The sequence below is a fragment of the Musca vetustissima genome, unplaced genomic scaffold (assembly GCF_032173495.1).
Source record: "Musca vetustissima isolate MV318-11 ecotype Yass unplaced genomic scaffold, APGP_CSIRO_Mvet_v1 utg6570, whole genome shotgun sequence".
NCBI lineage: Eukaryota > Metazoa > Arthropoda > Insecta > Diptera > Muscidae > Musca > Musca vetustissima.
The window spans coordinates 18,981-43,447 of NW_026873795.1; the positions used below are offsets into that span (position 1 = coordinate 18,981).

At 34.8% G+C, this 24,467-nt stretch overlaps 1 protein-coding gene across 1 annotated transcript in view; it reads right to left on the reverse strand.

Moving 5' to 3' along the window:
* LOC133328153 (galactokinase-like) overlaps window positions 1-23,829 on the reverse strand; it is a gene marked incomplete at its 3' end in the record, with an annotated part of 36,083 nt that extends 12,254 nt beyond the window's left edge. Inside the window, exons 1-4 of the mRNA XM_061536713.1 lie at window positions 23,650-23,829; window positions 23,068-23,207; window positions 10,137-10,325; window positions 9,534-9,659 (exon numbers count right to left, since the gene is read on the reverse strand). Of these exons, the coding sequence (XP_061392697.1) occupies window positions 9,534-9,659; window positions 10,137-10,325; window positions 23,068-23,207; window positions 23,650-23,829 (635 nt within the window). The remainder of the gene's footprint in view (window positions 1-9,533; window positions 9,660-10,136; window positions 10,326-23,067; window positions 23,208-23,649) is intronic.
* Between the last annotated feature and the right edge of the window lie 638 nt (window positions 23,830-24,467).

The window sequence follows — 24,467 nt, forward strand, 5'->3', positions numbered from 1 at the left end:
GGAGAATTTCTGCCCAATAAGTATCCCTAATATTAGGTTTGGGAAAAAGAAATCCATTAGACCGGTGAAACGATCGAATTTTACAGGTATGTGGTAACATCGTTCAGGAGCTAAAAATTAAACCATTCACATAAAGCTGGATTCAAAAAGAAGCTCAATGTTTGGGTGCCTCACCAATTAACAGAAAAAGTGGAATGGATCGAAATTCCATCTGCGAAGCCTTGACCAGACGGAATGAGATACTCTAATTTTTATAAACGGATGGTGACTGGAAATGAGAAATGGATCACATACGATAACCCTATGCAAAAACGATTGTGGTCAAAGAGCGGTGAAGCACCTCAAACGGGGACCAAACCAGGACTAACGACCAGGAAGGTTCGGCTATGCATTTGGTGGGACTGGAAGGGGATTGTTTATTATGAGTTGCTTTCATATGGCCAAACGCTAGATTCTGATCTCCACTGCCAACAACTGTACCGTTTCAATTGACCAGAATTGGCCAACAGGGGAGTTGTCGTGTTTCACCAGGACAACGCTAAGCCATCTTATGAGTAATACAAATGTATGTGCAAATATAAAATTTATATCTTAAATCGTGGAGGGAGCAAAAAACTCACTCATAAACATCAAATTCAGTTTAGTAATGTTACCCTATGTGTGCTCTGATAAATACCAAGATGTTACAAAAATATATACAAATCACCTTATGATGGAGGGTATAAAAAAAAACCTAAAATGCCGAAAATTATACATCAACAATATTGTTAGGCAAGACAACGTTTGCCGGGCCCGCTAGTTTTATATATAAATAAAAATAACTTTTATATCATGTCTTCTTTAACAAAAGAAACTTTATATTATCATATTAAAATACCCTGCGGTATTCTCTAATCAAATATTGTCCTTATTGTCTTTTACAAGAAGTTCGTCTAGTATACTACGTGAAGAGCTTGTGGTGTTCTATGAAAGACATTCTGATGTTGTATGATAAAAGACGAGCTTCTGGTCCACTCTGAGAAGAATTTCTAGTTTGTTGTTATAAGGGGAACTTCTAGTGGTCTACTAGATGACAATCTGTTCTGTTTTGAAAAGACCAGCTGGCTTTATATGACTGGGATGTGTGGTCTCCTTTGGGAACATCGTCAAGGCTTCTCTGAGAGGAACTTCATACACTCATTGAGAAAAACTCCTGGCGACGATGCTTGCACGCTCAAGCTTTTCAGGAAAATGTCATCCAGCCTTCGCACAAAATCTGCCTCCATTTAAAATACATTCTGTCCTTTTTATAAACGTTATTCTGCCTCCTATGAAATTATATCTAGCCCAGGAGAAGCTGTGGTTCTGCCTTCTTTGAAAAGAAGGGAAATAGGAATACAGAGCATAGGAATTCTTGTCTTCTATGAAAATACGGTGTGGCTTTCTATGACTAGACTATGTTGTCTCATGCGAGGAGAACTTCTGAGCACTTCTGTGAGAATACATTTTGACATTTATTGTGAATAACTTCCTGGCATTTATCAGAAAATTATTTGACCTTATTTAAAACGAGTTTCGGACCATGGGAAGACCTTGTGGTGGAAGTCAATCTGATCTTTTTGGGAAGATTTCGTTCAGCATTCGGTAAGAACACAATTTCGCAAACTTTTCGCAGATATTTTGTCTTCTTTGAAAATAACTTTTGACCTTCTATACGAATATATTCTTGTCCTATATGACCAGTAGTTCTGCCCGTTCCTAACATAGGATCTTCTAGTCATCAATGGAGGGTCTTTCTCTGATTCTATTAAAAGACCTTCTGCTGTTTTATGTGAATATTTTCGAATGTTCTATAAGAAGGCAATTTATTCTTCTGTAAAAAGACATTCTGTCTTTTATAAGTACAACTTCTTGCCTTCATTGAGGGGTCCTTGTGAAGATCTTCTAGTCATCTATGGAGGGCCTTTCTTTGATTCTATTATAATATGTTCTGGTCTTTTGTGGAATACTTTCGAATGCTCTATAAGAAGATCCTATGTTCCTCTATAAAAAAAATCTGTCTTTTATATGAAAACTTCTTGCCTTCATTGAGGGGTCCTTCTGACTTACCATCTGGTCTGGACTTCTTTGAGAAGTTAATCTATGTGAAGGTCATAGGGGAAGATATATTTTCTTTGTACGATAAGACATTCTGGCATTGTATGAGAAGAAAATTTGAAACCCTAATTCTAATTCTAATTTGGTCCATTAGAATCCGTTCTTGTATTTTTATATGAAAATCTCCCGGTCTTTTTGAAATAAACAGATTTTTGGGACTCCTATTATAAGAACATCTTCCCTCGTTTCTTAATGGTTTCAAGGGTTTGTCTTCTGGGAGAAGATAATTTTGTCTTCAATGAGAAGCCTTCAGGTCTTCTATGAAGGGTCCGTCTGATTTTCTATATGCAGGCCTTCTAGTATTTTATTAGAAGCCTCCATGAGATGTCCTCTCGTGTTTATATGAACATGTTTTGGACTTTTATGAGAAGAAAAAACATCAGGTGAGCTAAGGAAGGACTTCTATGCAATACGTTCATGCCTTCTACATGAAGAATTTCTGACCATTTGTGGAGGTAAGACGTTCCTCTTTTCCGAATTTTCGTCAAGAAAAACTCTTGGTTTTACACGAGAAGTCGTTCTTTTTTTATAAAAAAGAACACAGCATGACTTTTTAAGCAGAATTTCAGGATTTCCATGAGATGTCTCCCTACAACGCTAAAGCTTCTGAGCTCTTGTGAGAATATTCTTTACTTTCGAGTTTTTTATAAGAGGGCTTTTATATATTGAAATATTCTCATCTTATATAAGCAGATCTTCTGTCTTTAAATTTGCCCGTCTTCCATAAAAAGAAAATAAGGACCTTAAAGAACATGGGAAGTCCTTCTATGGAAATATACTTTGGAAATATCCATTGGTATTTTATATGATACGTTTGTATAGAATAAATACTTGCTTTCTGTAAGATGAACTTCTGACAATTTATGGGATGTCATTCAGTCCACCTGTGAGAATTCTATCTCGCCTTTTAATTACAAAGACCCTATTCTTGCACATTTTGCTCTGTGTGTCCATACATATTATTCTTGAGTATGAACGACTTATATATTTTACAGAATTTCGAATACATATTATATATGTTAACCTCTTCTACGTAAATATAATTTCAAAGTTAAACATTAAAACTAATACCAATATTCATATGCCTCAAAACCTAACTCAAATAGAATATTACCAATTTCCCCAGTTTATTACATGAACAAATCTTGTAAAGCTTCTTTTATAACAAAAACAACAAACACACACAACTGACAGTCGAAATAAATTTGAATATTGTCAAATCTAATTTGAAATTTATGGAAATTCATATACAAAAGAACACTGCATACAGTTGCACACGAAAAAACACAACAACTCTCGACAAAATCCTCATGCATTTCTTAACCTCAAATAAATAAATCTTTTGCGAATAAAGGGGGTGAAAATAATAAGACAAAGAAAATTGCATATGAAATAAGAGGAAAAACAACGATGAACATTTTTGATGAAGATATCGCAAGGAGTTGGTATTTGTTTTCCGAGTACATTACAATCATATTAGTATCTGTATTGTTTCGGGTTTTTATTGGAAGTGACATGGAAGAAAGCGCAGCATCCATTGCAACTCTTCGGGAAATAGCAACCTATGCCGAATTGTTATTTTAGCTATTTATATGTGATGCCACCACCACCTTAAGCCTTTTTTCTGTTATATGCGGTATACTCAAGATGTTATTTTCATGGTTGATAGTATCTTCTTTGAAGGGTATTACACTTTGGTGTGGTGAATAATTTATGTTATAATTTGATATTATATTAAAATAGTATCAGTAAATTAGTTTCATGGAGTCAGAGGCAATAGCATTGGTTTATTGTTACGAACATCAAAATCTTCAAGATTTTCTGGTCTTTTGTAGAAAGATTTTCTGGCCATTCATTCACAGGAAGACCTACTGGCTTTCATTCATAAAACCTCTTGATCGTTCATAGAACATTTATTTATAAACTGCAAAGATTTTCAATGAATTCGTGGATTGAAATCAATTTTTAACTTTGGTACCCCTGAGCGTATGATTGTTATTAATTATTGGGTTATTTTACAAAAATCACCATGACATGGAAGTTATATCCGCGAAAAGAAAACTAGTTTTGGTAAGCTATAACCTGAGGCTTATCGATTTTAAAATTAATTAAATACACTTTCATTATCATATGAGACGATCATATGATATACTATGAGAAGACTCTATATATTCTATATGACAAACTTTTTATCCTCTGTGAGACTACTATCTGATCTTCTAAGATAATATTTTCTAGTCCTTAGCTAAGAGAGAGATATATTTTTGTCATCTATAGGACACCTTCTTGCCTGATGTAAGTAAACTAGATGGTTCTCCATAAAGATGGATCTACGTGAATAGCTTCTGTTGGTAGACTAGATATATCTTTATGAGAAGAGCTTCTAGCGACCTTATGATTTTCTGCGAGAGGAACTTCTAGCCATCTGTAAGACGATCTTGTGGTCTTCTATGGTCTTATTTGTTTCTGTGAAGCCCTCAGTATTTTGAGGTGCAATTTTTTCTGGTCATCTGTGAAAACAGTTTTTGGTGCAATCTGAGATAACTTTGTTCAAACAAGGAAACGATTTTTAGTTTCACTGAACATCCCTTATGATCTACTATGATTCTACCTTATGAGGAACTTCTGGTCATCTGTGAGACGACCTCGTGATCTTCTATTAAAAATATTGTCTTCTAATATAATCTTTTCTGATCTTCACCTCACTAAGAAAGAGGCATCGTTTTGTTTTCTATAAGAATACCTTCTTCCCTGACATAAGACGATAATCTGGATTCTATAAGTAGACTAGATGATTCTTCATGAGAATACCTTCTGGCGGCCTTTTGATTTTCTTTGAAAGGACCTTCTTAATATCAGTGAACATCTGATGGTCTTTACCTTACTGAGAGATGGAACCACATAGCTGTAGTCAGCACACTAACATATTATAGAAGACTAGAAGTACTTTGTATAGAGAACAAAACACCTTCATATAGAAGTACATAACAAAAACCAGAAGTTTTTCAAAGCAGGTCAGAATGTCTCATAGCGACAATACGGTTTCCTTATAGACGACGTGTTAGTGTGCTCACTACTGCTGCTATGAAAAACTTCTAGTTTTCTATAAGCATGTGTTTTGGACTTCTATATGAAGGCATTTTGTTCTCTATTCAAACTAGTTTTCCATAATATGTTAATGTGCTGACCGCAGATATGTGAAAAGGTTTTGATATATGGTAGGATGAACTTTGGTTTTACTTCGAGAAGACTTTCTGTTAGTATTCTCTCCATGTGATTCTCGATAAGAAAAACTTAAAGCCCTTTTTCTGTTTCCAGTCGATATACAGACTCCCTTCAGCTCGTTGATATAGCCTTCCATTCGTGCATAAATAGAATCGAATAATCCTTGCCCTCAATTTGTTTATAAAGACTTCTTGCTTCAGCTTGTCTAGAAAGTCTGCCTACATTCATTCAGCTCATTTTTACAGACTCCTTACCTTCAGGTCACCTATAATGATCCCATTCAGCTCGTCTAAAAGACATCCTTCAGCACGCCCAAAAAGACTCTCTGCCTTCAACTCGTCTACAAAAACTCCCTGCCTGCACCTCTTCTATAAAGACTTCATTCAGCTCATCTCTAAAGACTTCATTCAGCTTATCTATAAAGACTCCATTCAGCTCGTCTATAAAAACTCCCTTAGCTCGTCTATAAAGACTCCCTTAGCTCGTCTATAAAGACTCCCTACAGTTCGTGTATAGAGTCTTCCTTCAGCTCGTCTGTAGAGGCTGTCTTCAGCTCGTATATAAAGACTCCCTTCAGTCTGATTATAAAACTTCATTCAGCTCGTATATAAAGACTACCCTCAGTTCATCTAAAGAGACTATCGCCAGCTCGTATATATAGACTGCTTTCAGCAAGTATATAAAGACTCCCTCCAGCTACTCTATAAACCCTCCCTTCATCTCGTCTATAGAAACTTCCTTCATATCCTGAACAGATACTCCATTCAGATCGTCTATATAAAGCCTCATTTAACGTTATTTATCACCCCAACTTTGTGTTACCCCTTTCAACGAATTACCAACACCCTAAATAAAAATCTGAAAATGTTGTGGGTGCATATGATTATGTTACGAGTATTACGACAGCTGCAGTCGTAACACAAAAATTCTCTACGGAGGCAGAAAGATATGCCATCTTAAAAAACGCTATCCAGATAGCTTTACATATTCGTTTGGGAACAAAAAATAAACAGCTATGCAAAGAAGAAAAGAACAAAACATCTTCAGAGACAAAAACAAAGGAAGAAAATGCAAAGTATTTTGGGAAAATTGTATAGAAATCATAGATATGATGGGGTTGCACTAAAACAACAACGATATATTTTTTATTGTCAGAGGCGAACCACCAAATTTTCTGTCATCTCTTTGGAGTTGTATTTCCTTCTGTTTTTCTTTTAATTTTTTATATCCCTTTACTGGTTCCTGCAAGGTTGATTATTCAGAAGTTTTGTTTAGAACCCCCAAAAATAGGAAGAAGCTAATCCGTTAGTCATGCAGGATTATAATAAATTATAGGTTGGAAAAATATTGTATTCTCGTGTATTTAGTAAAGAATAAGATTGACGGAGCTCGATTGGCAGCATCTTGGAGTTATGCATAGAAAATCATTTAATTATGAATACTGAATTATCTGCGTTGTTCGAAGCTTATTCCACTAGTTCTTTTTCTAGAAATTGTTGCATGCTATATAAAAGCGTAAATGTAGGGGGATATATGAGTCGGTTCCTTTGCTTAGCAATTTTATGCTGTGGTGTCTTCCTCTTTTACCACCTCTACCTTTGTTTACCAGTTACTGTCAAAACCAGTACATTTTGTTAGCAAACTGTCACATAAAGTATTACCCAAAAAGTGAGCTGTTGCACACTTTGTTGTTTTTTTATTCCAAAAAACTGCTAACAAAAGCGCATTTCATTTTCTGTCAGCCTTTTTCTCGTTGACTGGCAATGCCGTTGCCTGTTTTTTGTTTTTTGCTTCTCCTCTATTCGACGCAATTTTTGCATTTATTCGAAGTTATTTGTTACTGCCACATTTGTTGCTTCGCGTATGTGGTGGGTGCAGGGCAAAATTTATACATTTTAGTAGTATGTATGTTTTTTTTTTTTTTTTTTGAAAACAGCTTAGAAACAATTTAAATATTTTATGGTACTTTTTGTATAGTTTGGCGACAGTAATGATATACTTATAGATGACGATAGTAAAATTAGATAGCTGAATGGCAGTATGTGACTGTTATCATATGGAAAAAATGCAATATTTTTTATTGTGCAGTTTAGAATGAGGGGAGTTTCGGTTCAAAATAAATCATTCATACTACGATTATAGTAGCGTTAAAAAGGAAATAAACAGTAACAAAGTATTTTTGAAATATCAATAATAAAGACTTATGCTAGGATATTATAAACTATCTGAAGTAATTATTTTTTAAGACTCCCTTCAGTTCGTCTATAGAGGCTTCCTTCTGGTATAGAGACTATCTACCGAGACTAATTTTTGCAGTCTATAAGAACTCTCTTCAGCCCGTCTACTAATACTTCCTTAAAACCATATTTAAATACTTAATTCAGTCCGTCTATAAATATTTAATGAAGCTCGTCTATAACGACTGTCTTCTACATGGTCTATTAAGACTCCATTTAGCTCTTGTATAAAGACTCTCTTAAGCTTGCATCTTCTGCAAAAACTCCCTTCAGTTCATCTATAAATACTAACTTCAGTTCGTCTACAAAAAGTCATTCTTAGCTTCAGCTCGCCTAAAACGATTTCCAGTGTCTCATTTCGCCTATGGCCTTCAGCTCGTCTATAAAGCTTCCCTTTGCTCATCTATAATAATCCCTCCAACTCATATATAAAGACTCCCTTCAGCTCGCCCAAAAACTCCCATCACATCGTCTACAAAGATTTCCTTCAGCTCATCTATAAAGACTGCCTTCAGCTCATATATAAAGACTACCTTCACCTCGTCTATAAATATTCCCATTAGATACTGTACACAGACTCCCTTCAGCTCTTCTATAAAGACTACCTTCAGCTCGTCTAGGGAGACTCTTTTCAATTAGTCTATAAAGACTCCATTCAGCTCGTCTATGAAAGACTCCCCTCAGCTCGACTATAAAGACTCCCTTTAGCTCATCTATGAAAGACTTCCTTCAGCTCGTCTATGAAAGACTCCCCTTAGCTCGTCTATAAAAGACTCCCTTTAACTCGTCTATAAAAATACTGCCTTCAGCTCGTCTATAAAAGACTCCCCTTAGTTCGTCTATAAAAACACTCCCTTCAGCTCGTCTATAAAAGACTCCCTTCTGCTCGTTTATGAAAGACTCCCTTCATTGCATCTATGAAAGACTCCCTTCAGCTCGTCTATGAAAGACTCCCTTCATTGCATCTATGAAAGACTCCCTTCAGTGCGTTTATGAAAGGCTCCCTTCAGTGCGTCTATGAAAGACTTCCTTCAGTTCGTCTATGAAAACCTCCCTTCAGTTCATCTATGAAAAACTCCCTTTTGCTCGTCTATAAAGACTCCCTTTAGCTCGTCTATAAAGACTCCCTTTAGCTCGTCTATAAAACTCCCTTCAGCTCGCCTATAAAGGACTCCCTTCAGCTCGTCTATGGAGACTCCCTTCAGCTCGTCTATGGAGACTCCCTTCAGCTCGTCTATGGAGACTCCCTTCAGCTCGCCTATAAAGACTGCCTTCAGCTCGTCTATGGAGACTCTCTTTAGCTCGTCTATAGAGGCACCCTTCAGCTCGTCTATAGAGACACCCTTCAGCTCGCCTATAGAGACACCCTTCAGCTTGTCTATAGAGACTCCCCTTCAGCTCGTCTATAAAGACTCCTTTCAGCTCGCCCATAAGGACTTCATTCCCCTCGTCTATAAAAAAAAGACTCCTTTATGCTCATATATAAAGACTCCCCTCTAATATTCTCTAAAGACTCAGCTCGTCTATAAAGACTCGCTTAAGCTCGTCTATAAAGATTCCCTTTAGCTCGTCTATAGAGACTCCCTTCAGCTCGTCTATAAAGACTACCTCCAGTTCGCCCATAAGGACTTCATTCCCCTCGTCTATAAAAAAGACTCCTTTCAGCTCATATATAAAGACTTCTTCTAATATTCTCTAAAGACTCAGCTCGAATATAAAATTCGAATTTCCTTTGTTTCAAATCAAACACATTGAACACAATTGATGTCAAGTATCCTTTGAAATTATCCCTTTAAAGTTGAATACCCTTTCCTTTTGATATCCTTTGATTTCAGATTTTCAAATGGGCATAGTACTTTGTCACTTTTTAGCTATTGTCTTTGACAGAGCAAAAAAAATCCCCTTACCAAAATTTAATACTGACAAAAAACTTACCGACAATCCAGCTTCAGGGCAAAATCCTTTTGTCCAGCTACCGAAATCATTTGATCCATGATTCCGCATGGCATACCGACGAACTTATGTTCAGCAGCTTGGCAAATTAGTGCTCGTTTGGCATTGCTGTGACGTGTCGTTACCCCAAAAATAAAAACAAAAACAATAAAAATTTTATATGTAGGGGGAAATTATTTAATAGCTGAAAATATATTTTTTTTTGAAATTTATTTTTTGGTAAAAAAGAAATTAGAGATATTTAAAAAAATTAAATTCTTAGATAAATTTGATTTTAGAAAATATTTACTTAAGAAGGCTTTTCAGTACATTTCCATATGAAGATCCAATTTCCGTGTCAATTTGTATTAAAATTTTCCAAAATTTTGTTCTTAACCCCACCCTATTATCTGGGAATTAATTTCACTTTACACCAAAGCGATAAACATTTACTGCTATTTAAACTGATGTTGTTAATTTGAGTGTTCATTTTTTGCTTCTTTTCCGAAAAACATTTTCCCCCTTTAGCTGTTCTGTGCTGTGCTCGCCGTGATTGAAACACAAACAACCCAACAAAAAAAAAACTTTAAAACGTAAAAATTTTACCTTTCAACTGCATGGCCCGTAAAATGTTCGAGGAATGTCAATGTGGCCACTTCAATGGCAGCACTCGACGATAAACCTGCCCCAACAGGCACATTACTCACAATGACCGCATTGAAACCATTTGCAAGTTGCTGTACGCCAACGCTTGCAATAAAACTGTGGATTACACCTTTAACGTAGTTAGCCCATCTGGAAAATTAACAACATGAAAATATCGTCATTACAAGTAGCGGTGAAATAAGTTAAACATAATCAAAATTATATAATATAATATAAATAAATAAAAAAGTTCGTTAAGTTATTATTTTTCAAGTCTATGGAAATTAAGGTAAATAACTGCAAATTTAAAGCAAATTCAATAGGGAATGAAGAACAAATTGAGGGGTTGACATTGAAATATTGTACAAGGAACACTTATAAGTTACTCATGGTAAATTTTAAGAGCATGAATAATATTGAAATATATGTATATAATAAGTGTCAAAATCGTTCAATACAAAAATATAAAACTTTCTTTTTAATATTTTTTAACAATTAAAATAAAGTAGTTATATTTTATTACAGAAAACCTTTTGGTTATCAATGAAAATTATAAACCTATACCAAGTCACTTGCCCTAAAATCATGGAATAGCAATGTATTCATCTAAAAGCTCCACAATTCAGCCCATTTAATGTATGCGGAAGGTCTTCGTTTTTGGAAATGCTTACAAAAATACTAAATATTGGACCACGGAGGAAAAATAGGTATGTGTGGTAAGTACAAAATTATTTAAAACCAATTCATTAACATTTATGTTAATAGTGCTAAATATGTTGTCATTAAATATATAGCGACCAGAAAGTAGATAATCTCTAAACGTTTAATCTATATCCTACAGAAATGTTGTAAATTTGTAAAGAAAAATTTGTGAGAAAAAAGTTATATTCCTTGAATTTTTTATGGAAAAAATGAGAAACCATAGTTCCATTCATATTTTTCTATGGGAAAAAGTGGGACTCTGCAGTTTAATGATTTTGTCTACAAAGGAAACTGCGTTTTCATTATTTTTTTGCCATTGTGAACAAGTTGGACCCAAATGTGCGATGAATGTTTTCCAAACTTTCTAAAGAAAAAAATAATACCTGAGGTTCCGTGATTTATATGTGTAATGTTTTTAATAAAAACATGTAGGGGTTCTGTGAATTATGGGAAAATATTTGTAGGGGTCTATCATTATTATAACAGGATATTATGTCACTTGGTACCTTTTGAGAATATGCATAGGATCATTTCTTAAACTAAATTGTAAACAAAATACTGGTTGCATTTATTGGAAGAGATTTGACAAAAAATACGGTTCAGATTTACATATAGCTCGCATATATAATTTCGTACGATTTTAAGTAATTGGTGCACCAAATACCCAAAGTTAGCCCGATAGGGATAACGTTTTGCGCATCGTACTGAAGTTAGTATAAACTAAGCTCTGGCAAACTTCGTTGAAATCGGTTCAAATTTAGAAATAACTTCCATATATTAAATTGGGGAAAAAGAAATCCAATATTTTTATATATAGGGCTTTATTTAACATGCTTTGGAATATGCAACGTTTTGTTGTATGATTTGTTGCCATTTAAAAGTGCCATAGAAGTCCTCTCATAGAAGTCCTGCTCTCTATTTGCAAACAACTCTAGTAGTCGATTTTTACAATCCTGCCTAGATACCATTTTTTTTTTTTCATTAAAGAAAATATGCAATGCAAGAAAAATCTGACAAGCAAAGTCCGGACTGTATGGTGGTTAATGTATCCACCATACAGTCCGGACTTTGCTATAAGCGATTGTCAGATTTTTCTTGCATTGCATATTTTCTTCAATGAAAAAAATTGGTATCTAGGCAGGATTCCCTTCCCAACTAAGCTCCCAAAGTTTCTGGCGAGTCACTGTAGATGTGTGTGGTCTAGCGTTGTGCTGGTGGAACACGACACCTCTTCTGTTGGCCGTTTCTGGTCATTTGCTATCTTCCATATATATATGTTGAAGATTTAGAGAAAAATAATTTACAAAAAATTTAGCGTTTGTTTTTTGGAAACAACTTAAAGAGAATCCCTTTCCAGTCCCACCAAATGCATAGCAGAACCCTCCTGGCCGTTAGTCCTGGTTTGGCCACCGTTTGAGTTGCTTAACCGCTCTTTGACCACGATCGTTTTCGCACAGGGTTATCGTATGTGATCAATTTCTCATCTCCAGTCACCATCCTTTTACGAAATTGGTCTATCTAATTCCGTTTGGCCAAGGCTTCGCATGTGGAAATTCGATAAATCTTATTTTTTCCGTTTACGAAATTGGTCTATCTCATTCCGTTTGCTAGTTCATACGATAGCAGTACACTCACAGAGAAACGAGTAAAAATCGAATCGATTGGGTTATTAGTTTTTGAGTTATCGTACCCACCATTCGCAAATGAGAAAAACGCATTTAAAGTTTGAGAAGCCCTTTAGCTGTCACTTGATGCAGACACAACAAATCGGCTATATCTTCAAAAGTTCTTGAGATTTTAACTTGAAATTTTGTAGGGACATTCTTGAATTAGTGTAGATTTGAATTAAATCAAAAAAAAATTTGACCTCGAGAATGGGGTGGTCCCCTTAAATGGTGTGACACCCAAACATCGAGCTTCTTTTTGAATCCAGCTTTGTGTAAATAGTTTTAAACAGTATTATGGTCTATTTTTAGCTCTTGGGCGATGTTACGACGGCTAACATGTAGACTGGCATGTTGATAATTTCTCGACATTTTCGACGACCGGCCTATGGATTTCTTTTTCCCCACACCTAATGTTTATACTGACCATAGGTAATGTGTACCTCGTACCTTCTTCAACAACCGTCACAATTTTGTCAAATTATAAATTTAATAAAAAACCAGTGGGCGGAGCTCTAAGTTTTTGCGGATGTATTTTCCGAGCATCGGCAATATTTTGCGATATTTGCACTTTCTTGACCTATTAGCTCCATTGCGGCCTTGTTTTTCTGTACAAAATAATTACTAAATATGTTTCAAATTTTCCATCCACGAAGTATCTTGTGTGTAATATCCACATCTGACTAAATATATCAAGATAATTGGTATCAATTTTAAGGTCAGTCTCCTCTTGAATATATTATAGACTTCTCGGGTCTTCCACCTTCAAGAGTAAATATTTACGCACCAGAATACATATTTGATAATTGTTTCACACTAATGTCGGGACATAAATAACGGACATAAATAAAGGTTTTGGCCCACTTCATCCCCTACAAATTAACCGATCATTACCTACAACAATAGGGGTCTTCTTTGGACAGAACCCATATTACATGCAAAAATTCTTGACTATTGTTTCATAACTGGGGCCTGTATCGTGTTTACAAAATATAATCGTCAGTCGGCCACACATAACTAGATCGACTCAGCTAGTCGGTATATGATATATGATTTATATACTTAGAGGTGGGTCTAGGACTAATATTCCGCGGTGTTATAAACTCTTGGTGCAACACAAGGCTATAAAACTCTGAAAACATACTTGTTTAGGGTATAAGTATACACCTCGACAGTGATTCCTTTGACCCCCGTAAAACTTTCAAAATATTGAAAAAAGCGGGATATCAATTGGGGGATACGTCACATCATAAATTTAAAATGACAAAAATTCCGCTCTTTGTATTGGGAAATGTGTACAAAACACTAAAAATACAGAAAATGAACCGGGTTTTTTATATTAGGGGCTATGTCAAACCATGGACTTATAATGACGAATTTCTGAATCATAAAGGAAGGACGCTGACATAATTTCCAATTCAAATAATAATTATTATTATATCTATATTCCAAAAAATATTTTTTTCTTTTTTCATAGATTGAATTTTACAAACTGGTATTAATTATTATATTATTATAATTATTTTCTTAAATGTCCCCAAAAACCCCTTAATATTCGAAAAGTTTTTCATCGGATTTGTTCTGCAGAAAAATATAATTTTCTGGAGAAAAACAATTAAAAATTATAATTATTTTACCCAATGCACAAATTAAAATTCTTATTACAAATTTTGCAATAATGAGATATTCCAAATCCACAAACACAATATTTCTAAAGCCGTCCAACATTCCAGAACTTAAACAGTGCATTAAATCCCATAACCCTATTTCTGTACCTTATTACTTGTTTGTTTGTCCCACCACACCATTACACATTATCATTTTCTTGATAATTGCTATTGCCATTATGAACACCATGTAGACCACATTTTCCCTAACAAAAATGCAATGATTTTAGTAAGCACTCCTGGAGTGAAAAACATATACTACAACAACAAAACCTAGAAAAACTTTTACCACAAAAGTAACAGAGGACAACAATACCTTCTCGCCACTTTGTTAGTTTAATGTTCTCTGCGTTATTGTGTCAAAACTTTTGTCAGTGAACGATGGACAAGGAGTTTCAGTTTTGCAGGTAAATTTTGTAGTTTAAACTCCTCTTCGTCTTTTACTCTTATCTGACATTTTGGGGGCTCTTTTGGGGTCAGTTATAAGTTTATGAATTTGTTTTTTTTTTCTGGTTTGACTTTAGTTCTAGATTTTCCTAGCAGCAGCTTCCTAACAATAGCTCCTCGTAGTTTTTTTCTTCTGATAAATCATAGTTACTCATATTTTTGTTGTTCAAAGAACTTTTCTAATACACTTAAACAAAACAGTTGGTATAACAAAGGATTGCATGATTGTGATGTTGTATTTGCAAATCGGATAATAGCATTAAAAAAGTAGTGCATTTTAAAAATTGTTCTACATTCAAAATTAATAATAACAACAACAGATAGTTTGATAATAATATGCATATTAGATGCTATTATACCCTCCACCATAGTATGGAGGGTATATTAATTTTGTCATTCCGTTTGTAACACATCGAAATATTCATTTCCGACCCTATAAAGTATATATATTCTTGATCAGGGTAAAATTCTAAGACGATCTAGCCATGTCCGTCCGTCCGTCTGTCCGTCCGTCTGTTGTAATCACGCTATCTTCTGAAGGAATTGAGATAGGGTGCTGAAATTTTGCATAGGGTTGTCTTTTGTCTGCAGGCAGGTCAAGTTCGAAGATGGGATATATCGGTCCACGCGTAGGCATAGCTCCCATATAACAGTACCTCCCAAATTTCGGTATTTTGGGGTTCTTGAGCTCGTTTTTCAACAGAATACGCTGAAAATTGGTACATTGAGTTCTTATTGAGTACTGAATGTCTACACAACAAATTATAAATATAGGTCCACTTTTTCTGGTAGCCCCCATATAACGGTACCTCCTAATTTTCAGTATTTTGGGGGTTTTGATCGTATTTTTCCACCGAATTGGCTGTAATTTAGTATTTTGAGTTCTTAATAGGTACCAAATCTCTCTACAAAAAATTATGTATATAGGTATATTTTTTCGGATAGCCCCCATATAAGGGTACCCCCAATTTTCGGTATTTTGGGGTTCCTGAGCGCGTTTTTCAACCGAATACGCTGAAATTTAATACATTGGGTTATTAATAGGTACAAAATCTCTCCACAAAAAATTATAAATATAGGTCAATTTTTTCGGATATCCCCCATATACGGGTACCCCCCAATTTTCAGTATTTTGGGTTCTGGAGCGCGTTTTTCTACCGAATACGCTGAAATTTTGTACATTGAGTTCTTAATAGTTTCCAAATCTCTCCACAAAATATTATGAATATAGGTCCATTTTTTCGGATAGTCCCCATATAAGGGTACCCCCAATTTTCGGTATTTTGGGGTTATTGAGCGCCTTTTTCAACCGAGTTTGCTGCAATTTGGTATTTTGTAGGCGTATATGGTAACAAATCTCCCTACCAAAAATTATTAATATTCGCCCCCTTTTTGGGGTAGTCCCCATATACCCCCTTTTTTATATTAAAATATTTATCTGATTTGTTGCGCGTTTTGGGTTTGGTTCTAAGACCCTTTTGTAATCATTTCAACTGCGGAGGATAGAGAGATAAAAAATTAGAACGTAAGGTTCGGTAGTGAACTATAGCCGCATTTAGACCTAGCCCCTGATTGGAGGTTCCAGAAGGAGTGGACCGATATTCCCCATCTTCGAATTTGAACTAAGTTTGGAAGAAATAATAAGATGGGCAAAGTTTGGATGAAATCTAAATTTTCTGAAACGGATTTGGTCCAAAGAAACATGGGGTCTAGAACCAATATTTCGATGAGGCACATTTTCACCGTGTGAAAGTGTATACACACTAATTAGCCATAAGGCTGAGGGTATAATTATCCTTTAAAATTTTCTAAAATTTGTATTATGGTTTACATAATCTGTTTTTAGAAATGTCGGTATAGGTGCACTTTTTGGTATGTTCCCTATATTTTCATTTATAGTACCTGTCAATATATCTATGGTGGAGGGTATCCAAAGTTCGGCCCGGCCGAACTTACCGCTTTTTTACTTGTTGCATATTATATTTGTTTAGTTCATAATATTAGAGATTTAACACGTTTGGGCGCCACTAAGTGTAACAGGATGAGTTTACAGTCCATAAAATATGTTTTACTAAATTAAATAGTTATATGGTTTTAGAAACAGCTGGGATGAAGCAGTACTTAAAATTTGAGGAGGACAACAACGCCTTTTATAGTACTAATAGGAATTATGATAGGATTTAAAAATATTCCCCTATGAAAGGCTTTTAAAATTATTCTTTCAAAAGTCCCCGCATATGATAGGCCTTAAAATGAAAAATATTCCTACAGAAATTCCCTGCCAATGATAGGCATTAAAAAATATTCTATTAATCCGCGGCTACCATAGGCTTTGAAAAAAACCACGTCTATGATAGGGCTTGATAGGCCTTGGACAGATTTTCTTTAAAAAACCATGCCAATGATAGACCTCGAACAGATTTTCATTAAAATATCCACGCCTATGATAGGCCTTGAAGAGATTTTTTTTAAATCCACATCTATGATAGGACTTGATCAAAATTTAATTAAAAAAATCCACGCCTATGATATATATTTTTAAAAAATTCACGCCTCTTATAGACCTTAATATGCCTTAAAAATATTCTTTAAAAAAATCCACGTCTCTTATAAACCTTAATATGCCTTAAAATATTCTTTAAAAAAATCTACGCCTCTTATAGACTTTAATATGTCTTTCAAATATTCTATACAAAAAATCCACGCTTCTTATAGACCTTAATATCAATTAAAAATATTCTATAAAAAAAACCTTAATATTCCTTTTACCAGTGAGCGGAGCAGTATAGTCGGACGAGGTGGATTGTGTTGTGATGTTCGGCTTATAATTGTGGCCTATAGATCGACTCGAAAAACACAAAAAAAAATTTTGGTCCAATTCATCCCAAAATTATTATCTTGACCGTAACTTGAATAGGTAAGCACCTGTAAATATTTACGTGTAACTCCCACATCCGAGTATATACGACAATATAATTGGTATAAATTTAAAGGCCAACCACTCCTCTTGGATATCCCATCAACTTTTCGCGTCCTTCAGGAGTATATATATACGATATAGAATACAAATTTTGTAATTTTTCACACAACAGTCAGGGTTCATTTGACCCGCTAAATATTTATCAATCTTTATTCATTCGCGATGTTTGGGCCATAATTGCGGCCTCTGGAGCGACTAGAAAAACCGACAAATATTTAGTATTTGGTTCATTTCATCCCCTTAATATTAATTGATCTTTACCAAAAACAATAGGAGTCTTCATTGGCCAGAACCCATCCTACATGCAACATTTCGTGTACCAATATTCACGAAATGTTGCATGTAGGATGGGTTCTGATAATTGTGGCCTATACCGTGTTTACAAATTATAATGGACCGACGGACGGACAGACACACATGTCTTGATGGACTCAGCTAGACGAGATATGACAAAGCTATAATACCCTGACAACATAGTTGTGTAGGGTATACATTAAAAAATCCACGCCTTTTGATAGAAGTCTCTTGATCCTGACCCTTACAACATAGTTGTGTAGGGTCTACTTTAAGAAATCCACGCCTTTTGATAGAAGTCTCTTGATCCTGACCCTGACAACATAGTTGTGTAGGGTATACTTTAAAAAATCCACGCCTTTTGATAGAAGTCTCTTGATCCTGACCCTGACAACATAGTTGTGTAGGGTATAAAATATATTTAAAAAAAATCCACGCCTTTTGATAGAGACCTCTTGACAGTTTAAAAAAATCCAGGCCTTGAAAAATATTAGGTCTTGTACAAAATGTCTTTAAAAAATCTACGCCACTTATTGGCCTTGCACAAAATGTCTTTAATCTACGCCTCTTATAGGCCTTTAAAAATATGTTTTTAAAAAATCCACGCCACGGAAAAATAATCGTCACAAAATCCACACCTCTTATAGGCCTTGGAAAAAATGTTCCTTACAAAATCCACTCCTCTTACAGACCTCAGAGAAACAGTATTTACAAAATCCGAACCTCTTCTAGGGCTGAAAAAATATTCTTTACAAAATCCGCACCTTTTCTAGGCCTTGAAAACATATTAAAAATCCAAGGCTATTGTAGCCCTATTGATAGTCCCTGAAAAAGTATTCTTTGAAAAGGCCAAGGCTATTATAGTCCTACTGATAGTCCCTGAAAAAATATTCTTTGAAAAAGCCAAGGCTATTATATTTCTATTGATAGTCCCTGATAAAATATTCTTTGAAAAAGTCAAAACTATTATAGTCCTACTGATAGTCCGTGAAAAAATATTTTTTGAAAAGTCCACGCCTATTGTAGTCCCTTTAAAAAATATTCTTTGAAAAATCCACGCCTATTGTAGTCCTTTAAAAAATATTCTTTGAAAAATCCACGCCTATTTATAGTCCTCGAAAATATTTCACAGTGAATCTAATCCCTTTAAATTTGTCAATTTTTCCCTCAGTGTCCCATGTCATCTGTCGTACACCTATAGAGTTTTACAAGAAAGCTACAAGTTTCCAAAAACTATCACTTGTCTAAAATAAGAAAACGAAAAAACACAGCACTGAAATATAAGTCCAAGCGGAAGTCACAATTTATAAACCTGACAAACGAACTACAAAAATGGAGTTTACTTTTGTCTGAAATGCAAATGTCACTTTAAAGGACATAAATGTACTTTCTCATGCAAACACAAACACACGCACACACACAAGTGCACCTGCGTTCATATTTGTTCATAGACGCAGAAGACGAAAAAAGGCTTCAAACGAACCAAAAAAAAGAACAGACGACAAACAAAAGACAATCGGCAGGACATACATCTGTCTGTCCGTTTAAACGTCCTTTCTTCCTGTGATATATAATATCGGACGGAAATGAACACAATACTGACGCACCACACACTCATATACACAGACATCCGAGTCATATAGATGCCTGCACATAGCTCACATTAAGAATGTATATAAAGTGCAACAGCTACACGACAGGCGAACGGTTTGCAGGCGAAACATGTAAAAGTTCAGCGGTAGCATTGTTTCAAATGTCATGTTACTTTGTGTGTATGCGTCCTACTTTGTTGTTGTGTTCATTTCAATTTTTTTCCTCTTCTTGTTGTCGAGTCGACTTTGTCCTTTTGTTGCATGCAAAAGAAGCCACTGTTGATTTTCATTTCCATTTTCATCCTTTGTTTGGCTAACATCTTCAGTTACTTTTGGTCTCCTTTTTCACCAGTTTGCGACAGGTGATGAACACTTAAGGCAATTTTCAGGATGCAAAACTATGGCCCAAGACAAAGATAAGTGCCAGTGAAACAAAAAAAACTGTAAAAATCAACAATTTTCTCATAAAGCAATTTTCCAGTAATGTTAGAATGTAGTTAGGGTTTTTGGGTGGAATGTTGTTGAAGTTGAATGCATAATTTTTTATCATTAAAAATTTAAGTACTTTAGGTGAAAGTATCATTTAAATAAAAATTCTTTAATTGTCTGAAAATGTCATGGGAAAAGGCAATGACGATAGGTGGTAAATTATGTGGGAATGGGAATGGAAATTTTAAATATAGTTTTTATACCCTACACAACTATGTTGTCAGGGTATTATAGCTTTGTGCAGCCCCAAATGTTTGTAACGCCGCGAAATATTGGTCCTAGACCCACCTTTAAGTATACCGATCGTCATATCTCGACTAGCTGAGTCGATCTAGACATGTGTGTCCGTCCGTCTGTCCGTTATAATTTGTAAACACGATTCAAGCCACAGTTATAGACCAATCTTCACGAAATTTTGCATGTAGGATGGGTTCTGGCCAATGAAGACCCCTATTGTTTTTGGGAAAGATCGGTTAATATTTAGGGGATGAAATGGTCCAAATACTAAATTTTTGTCGGTTTTTCTGGTCGCTCCAGAGGCCGCAACAATGGTCCGAACATCGTGAAATTTTGCGTGGAGAAGCAGATCGGGCCAAAGAATAAGCATGCCTGTTTGGAGAAAGATCGGTCAAAATTTAGCGGGACAAATGGACCCTGACTTTTATGTGAAAAATGACAAAATTTGTATTCTATGGCGTATATGTTTACCCCTGAAGGACATATGCCCGAGAAGTTGATATTATATCCAAGAGGAGTGGTTGACCTTTAAATTAACAATTATATTGTTGTATGTGCTCGGATGTGGGAGTTGCACCTAAATATTTACAGGTATCTCCGTATTCGTATATTATTTAGTAACCCATTATCACTCTGGAGTGCGGAACTATAGCGCTGATCGCTTTGAAATGTTCCATGAGGTTCCAGTTATGGTCAAGGACAACGCCTATAATTTTCGGTGATGATCACATAATAATTTTGGAATGAAGTGGACCGAAAACTTAATTTTTTGTGTTATTTTCGAGTCGATCTATAAACCTCAAATGTGTCAGTGTGAGGAACATGTGCTGTTTACCTCTAATCGGGCAAGAGGGTGCAAATATCACGAAATATTGCCCAGTCTCGGAATAAACATCCGCAGAAAATTTGAGTTCCGTGTTAGTTGTGTAGGGTATCGTATGGTCGGCCCCGTCCGACTATACTGCTCCGCTCACTGGTTTTTTTTTTTTTTTGTAAAATTAATAGGCGTGAATTTTTTAAAGAATATTTTTTCAAGGACTATCAATAGGTGTGGATTTTTATACCCTTCACCACACTGTGGTATATGGTATTATGCCTTTGTGCATATGTTTGTAACAGGCAAAAGCAAACGATATAGACAAATGGTTCCTTTTGAGAATATGCATAGAATCATTTTCTGAGTCGATTTACGCATGTCCGTCTGCTCTTGTGTCCGTCCGTACGTCTGTCCATGTTAAATTATAAACAAAGTACAGGTCGCATTTATGATTCGAATTGGATGAAATTTGGCATAGGTCACTTATTTGGCCCAAGGACGAACCCTATTGAAATTGAGAAAAATCGGTTCAGATTTAGATATAGCTCCCATATATATTTTCTTCCGATTTAATGTAAATGGTTTACCAAAGTCCCTATATATCTTTCGATTTGCACGAAATTTGGCATAGCGTAATGAATTAGGTATAGACTGATGTGTGTCAAGTTTCCTGAAAATCGGTCCAGATTTAGATATAGCTCCCATATATATTTTCGTCCGATTTAATGTAAATGGTGTACCAAAGTCCCTATATATCATTCGATTTGCACGAAATTTGGCATAGCGTAATGATTTAGATATAGCTCCCATATATATTTGTCCGATTGCCACACAATTTTGAACAATGTACTGTAGTTAATATAAGTTAATTTTTGGCAAGTCTTATTGAAATCGGTTCAGATATTGATATATATATATTTTATTAATTTTTTAACGAACATTTTTTAAGGACTATCAATAAGCGTGGATTTTTTAAAGAATATTTTTCAAAGACTATCCATAGGCGTGGATATCTTAAAGAATATTTTTTTAAACAATTTTTCAAAGGATTTTTTAAAAAAATATTTTGTCAAGGACTATCAATAGGCGTGGATTTTTTAAACAATATTTTGTCAAGGACTATTTGAGGCGTGGATTTTTTAAACAATATTTTCTCAAGGACTATTTGAGGCGTGGATTTATTCAACAATATTTTGTCAAGGACTATCCATAGGCGTGGATTTTTTAAACAATATTTTGTCAAGGACTATCAATAGGCGTGGATTTTTTAAACAATATTTTGTCAAGGACTATTTGAGGCGTGGATTTTTTAAACAATATTTTGTCAAGGACTATTTGAGGCGTGGATTTTTTAAACAATATTTTGTCAAGGACTATTTGAGGCGTGGATTTTTTAAAGAAGTTTTTCAAGGACTATTTGAGGCGTGGATTTTTTAAAGAAGTTTTTCAAGGACTATTTGAGGCGTGGATTTTTTAAAGAATATTTTTTCAAGGACTATTTGAGGCTTGGATTTTTTAAACAATATTTTGTCAAGGACTATTTGAGGCGTAAATTTTTTTAAACAATATTTTGTCAAGGACTATTTGAGGCGTGGATTTTTTAAACAATATTTTTTCAAGGACAATCATTAGGCGCGGATTTTTTAAATACTATTTTGTCAAGGACTATCAATAGGCGCGGATTTTTTAAATACTATTTTGTCAAGGACTATCAATAGGCGTAGATTTTTTTAAAGAATAGGCGTGGGTTTTATAAAGTAGGTTTTTTTATAATATACATTATAAAGAACATTTTTTCAAGGACTATCAATCTGGGATTAAATAGTCCCATGAAACGGTTTGGAACATTTTCTGAGAGGATATAATATTGAAAAAAAAAATCTTTTAGACTGCGAAAATTCACTTGCGTTACTTACAATGTGCACCTTAATTTTTAATTATTTTTCTTTAATATTAACACGTGAAAGAGTAATTATAGTAATCGCTTAAAGCCGCATACTTACTTTGGTTTTTGGCTAGGTTGCAAATCCGTTAATGAAAATTTAACACGCTTTGGATCATCAGCACCAGCACAGCATGTAATTAAATCAACTTCATTTCCCGGACGTTGACCGCCAACAATGACCGTAACCATTGGTAGGGCCTACAGTGAAAGAGCAAGAGAAGGAAAGGGAAAAATAAATAAAAAAGAAACGAAACGAAACGAAACGTTGAATGCCAACATAAGGGAATTCATTATGAAGAGCAATTCAACAGCACACACATTCCATGTTTTTGGCATGAGTAATCTCATTTTATGGTTATAATCAACTAGAAATATCCACTTCCTGCTTAAAAAATTTAAGGTAGTTGGAATATAAAAGAAATTATATTTTATTTAAATGTAGTGACGGTTTTCTTTTTTTAATAATCTGTCTGAAAATTTGAATATTTTAATTAAAAGGAAAAAAATCTACCATCCAAAAATATGCATTTTGTTCAGTTCTTAATTAATTAACATGCCATTGCATTTGCTTTTATATTTCAATATTTTCTTTTTTAAGCTTAACAAAAAATCAGCCTGAATTCTCTGCAATTTAACTTACCATGGGCAAAACATAACCGTCATTGTAATCAACATGTTCACCAATCAAATTAACACGTCCCGGTGCACAGCAGGCTAATTCTGGCTGCTGGCCAAAATTTTGACGAAATGTCTCTTTGGCCGTTTTTAGAATCTCCTCGAATGTTGGTAGTTTTGCGGTTAGCAAGGATGGGGAGGACATCTTTCCTGGTTTTTATCTTTGTTGTTTTATTTTTTTCTGGGTTCTTGTATTTATTGTTGGCTGAACTGAACGATGATGTTTCTGGTGATGTTGTTGATATTGCACCACTAATGATGTTGTGGTTGATGATAGAGCTGACGTTTTGTTGTTTTATATGTTGTTGATGCTGCTGTGTGGCGTTGATGTAGCCTATCGTCCGGTTTTGAAAAGGCTTCGTTGTGAGATTTTTGATTGACTGCAATTTAAAGGAAAGCAATAAACAAAATCTGAGGGATTATTTGGAGCGTTTAAATGGATGGGAATTTAATACACCACACCATGGTTGTAAATTTAGGGAAAATAGTAAAAAGGGTTTTTATTGCCTTGATATACAAATGTCCTTCCACATAAATTTTTTGGACTTCCACGTACATTTTTACCATCATTCATGGTTTGAATTTTCAAATTCCAAATTTATTACGATTCTACTATTAACAGAAAACAAATAAAAAATCAGGCCCTATAAAATATTTTCGCAGTAAATAAGGAGTTTCATTGAGAGTCGCCAAAATATTACTCCAAGAAGTAATAATAATTAAGCCACTGAAAAGATCTGCCATAATCGAATTAAAATTTAATTAAAATGAGTAAAATTGTCG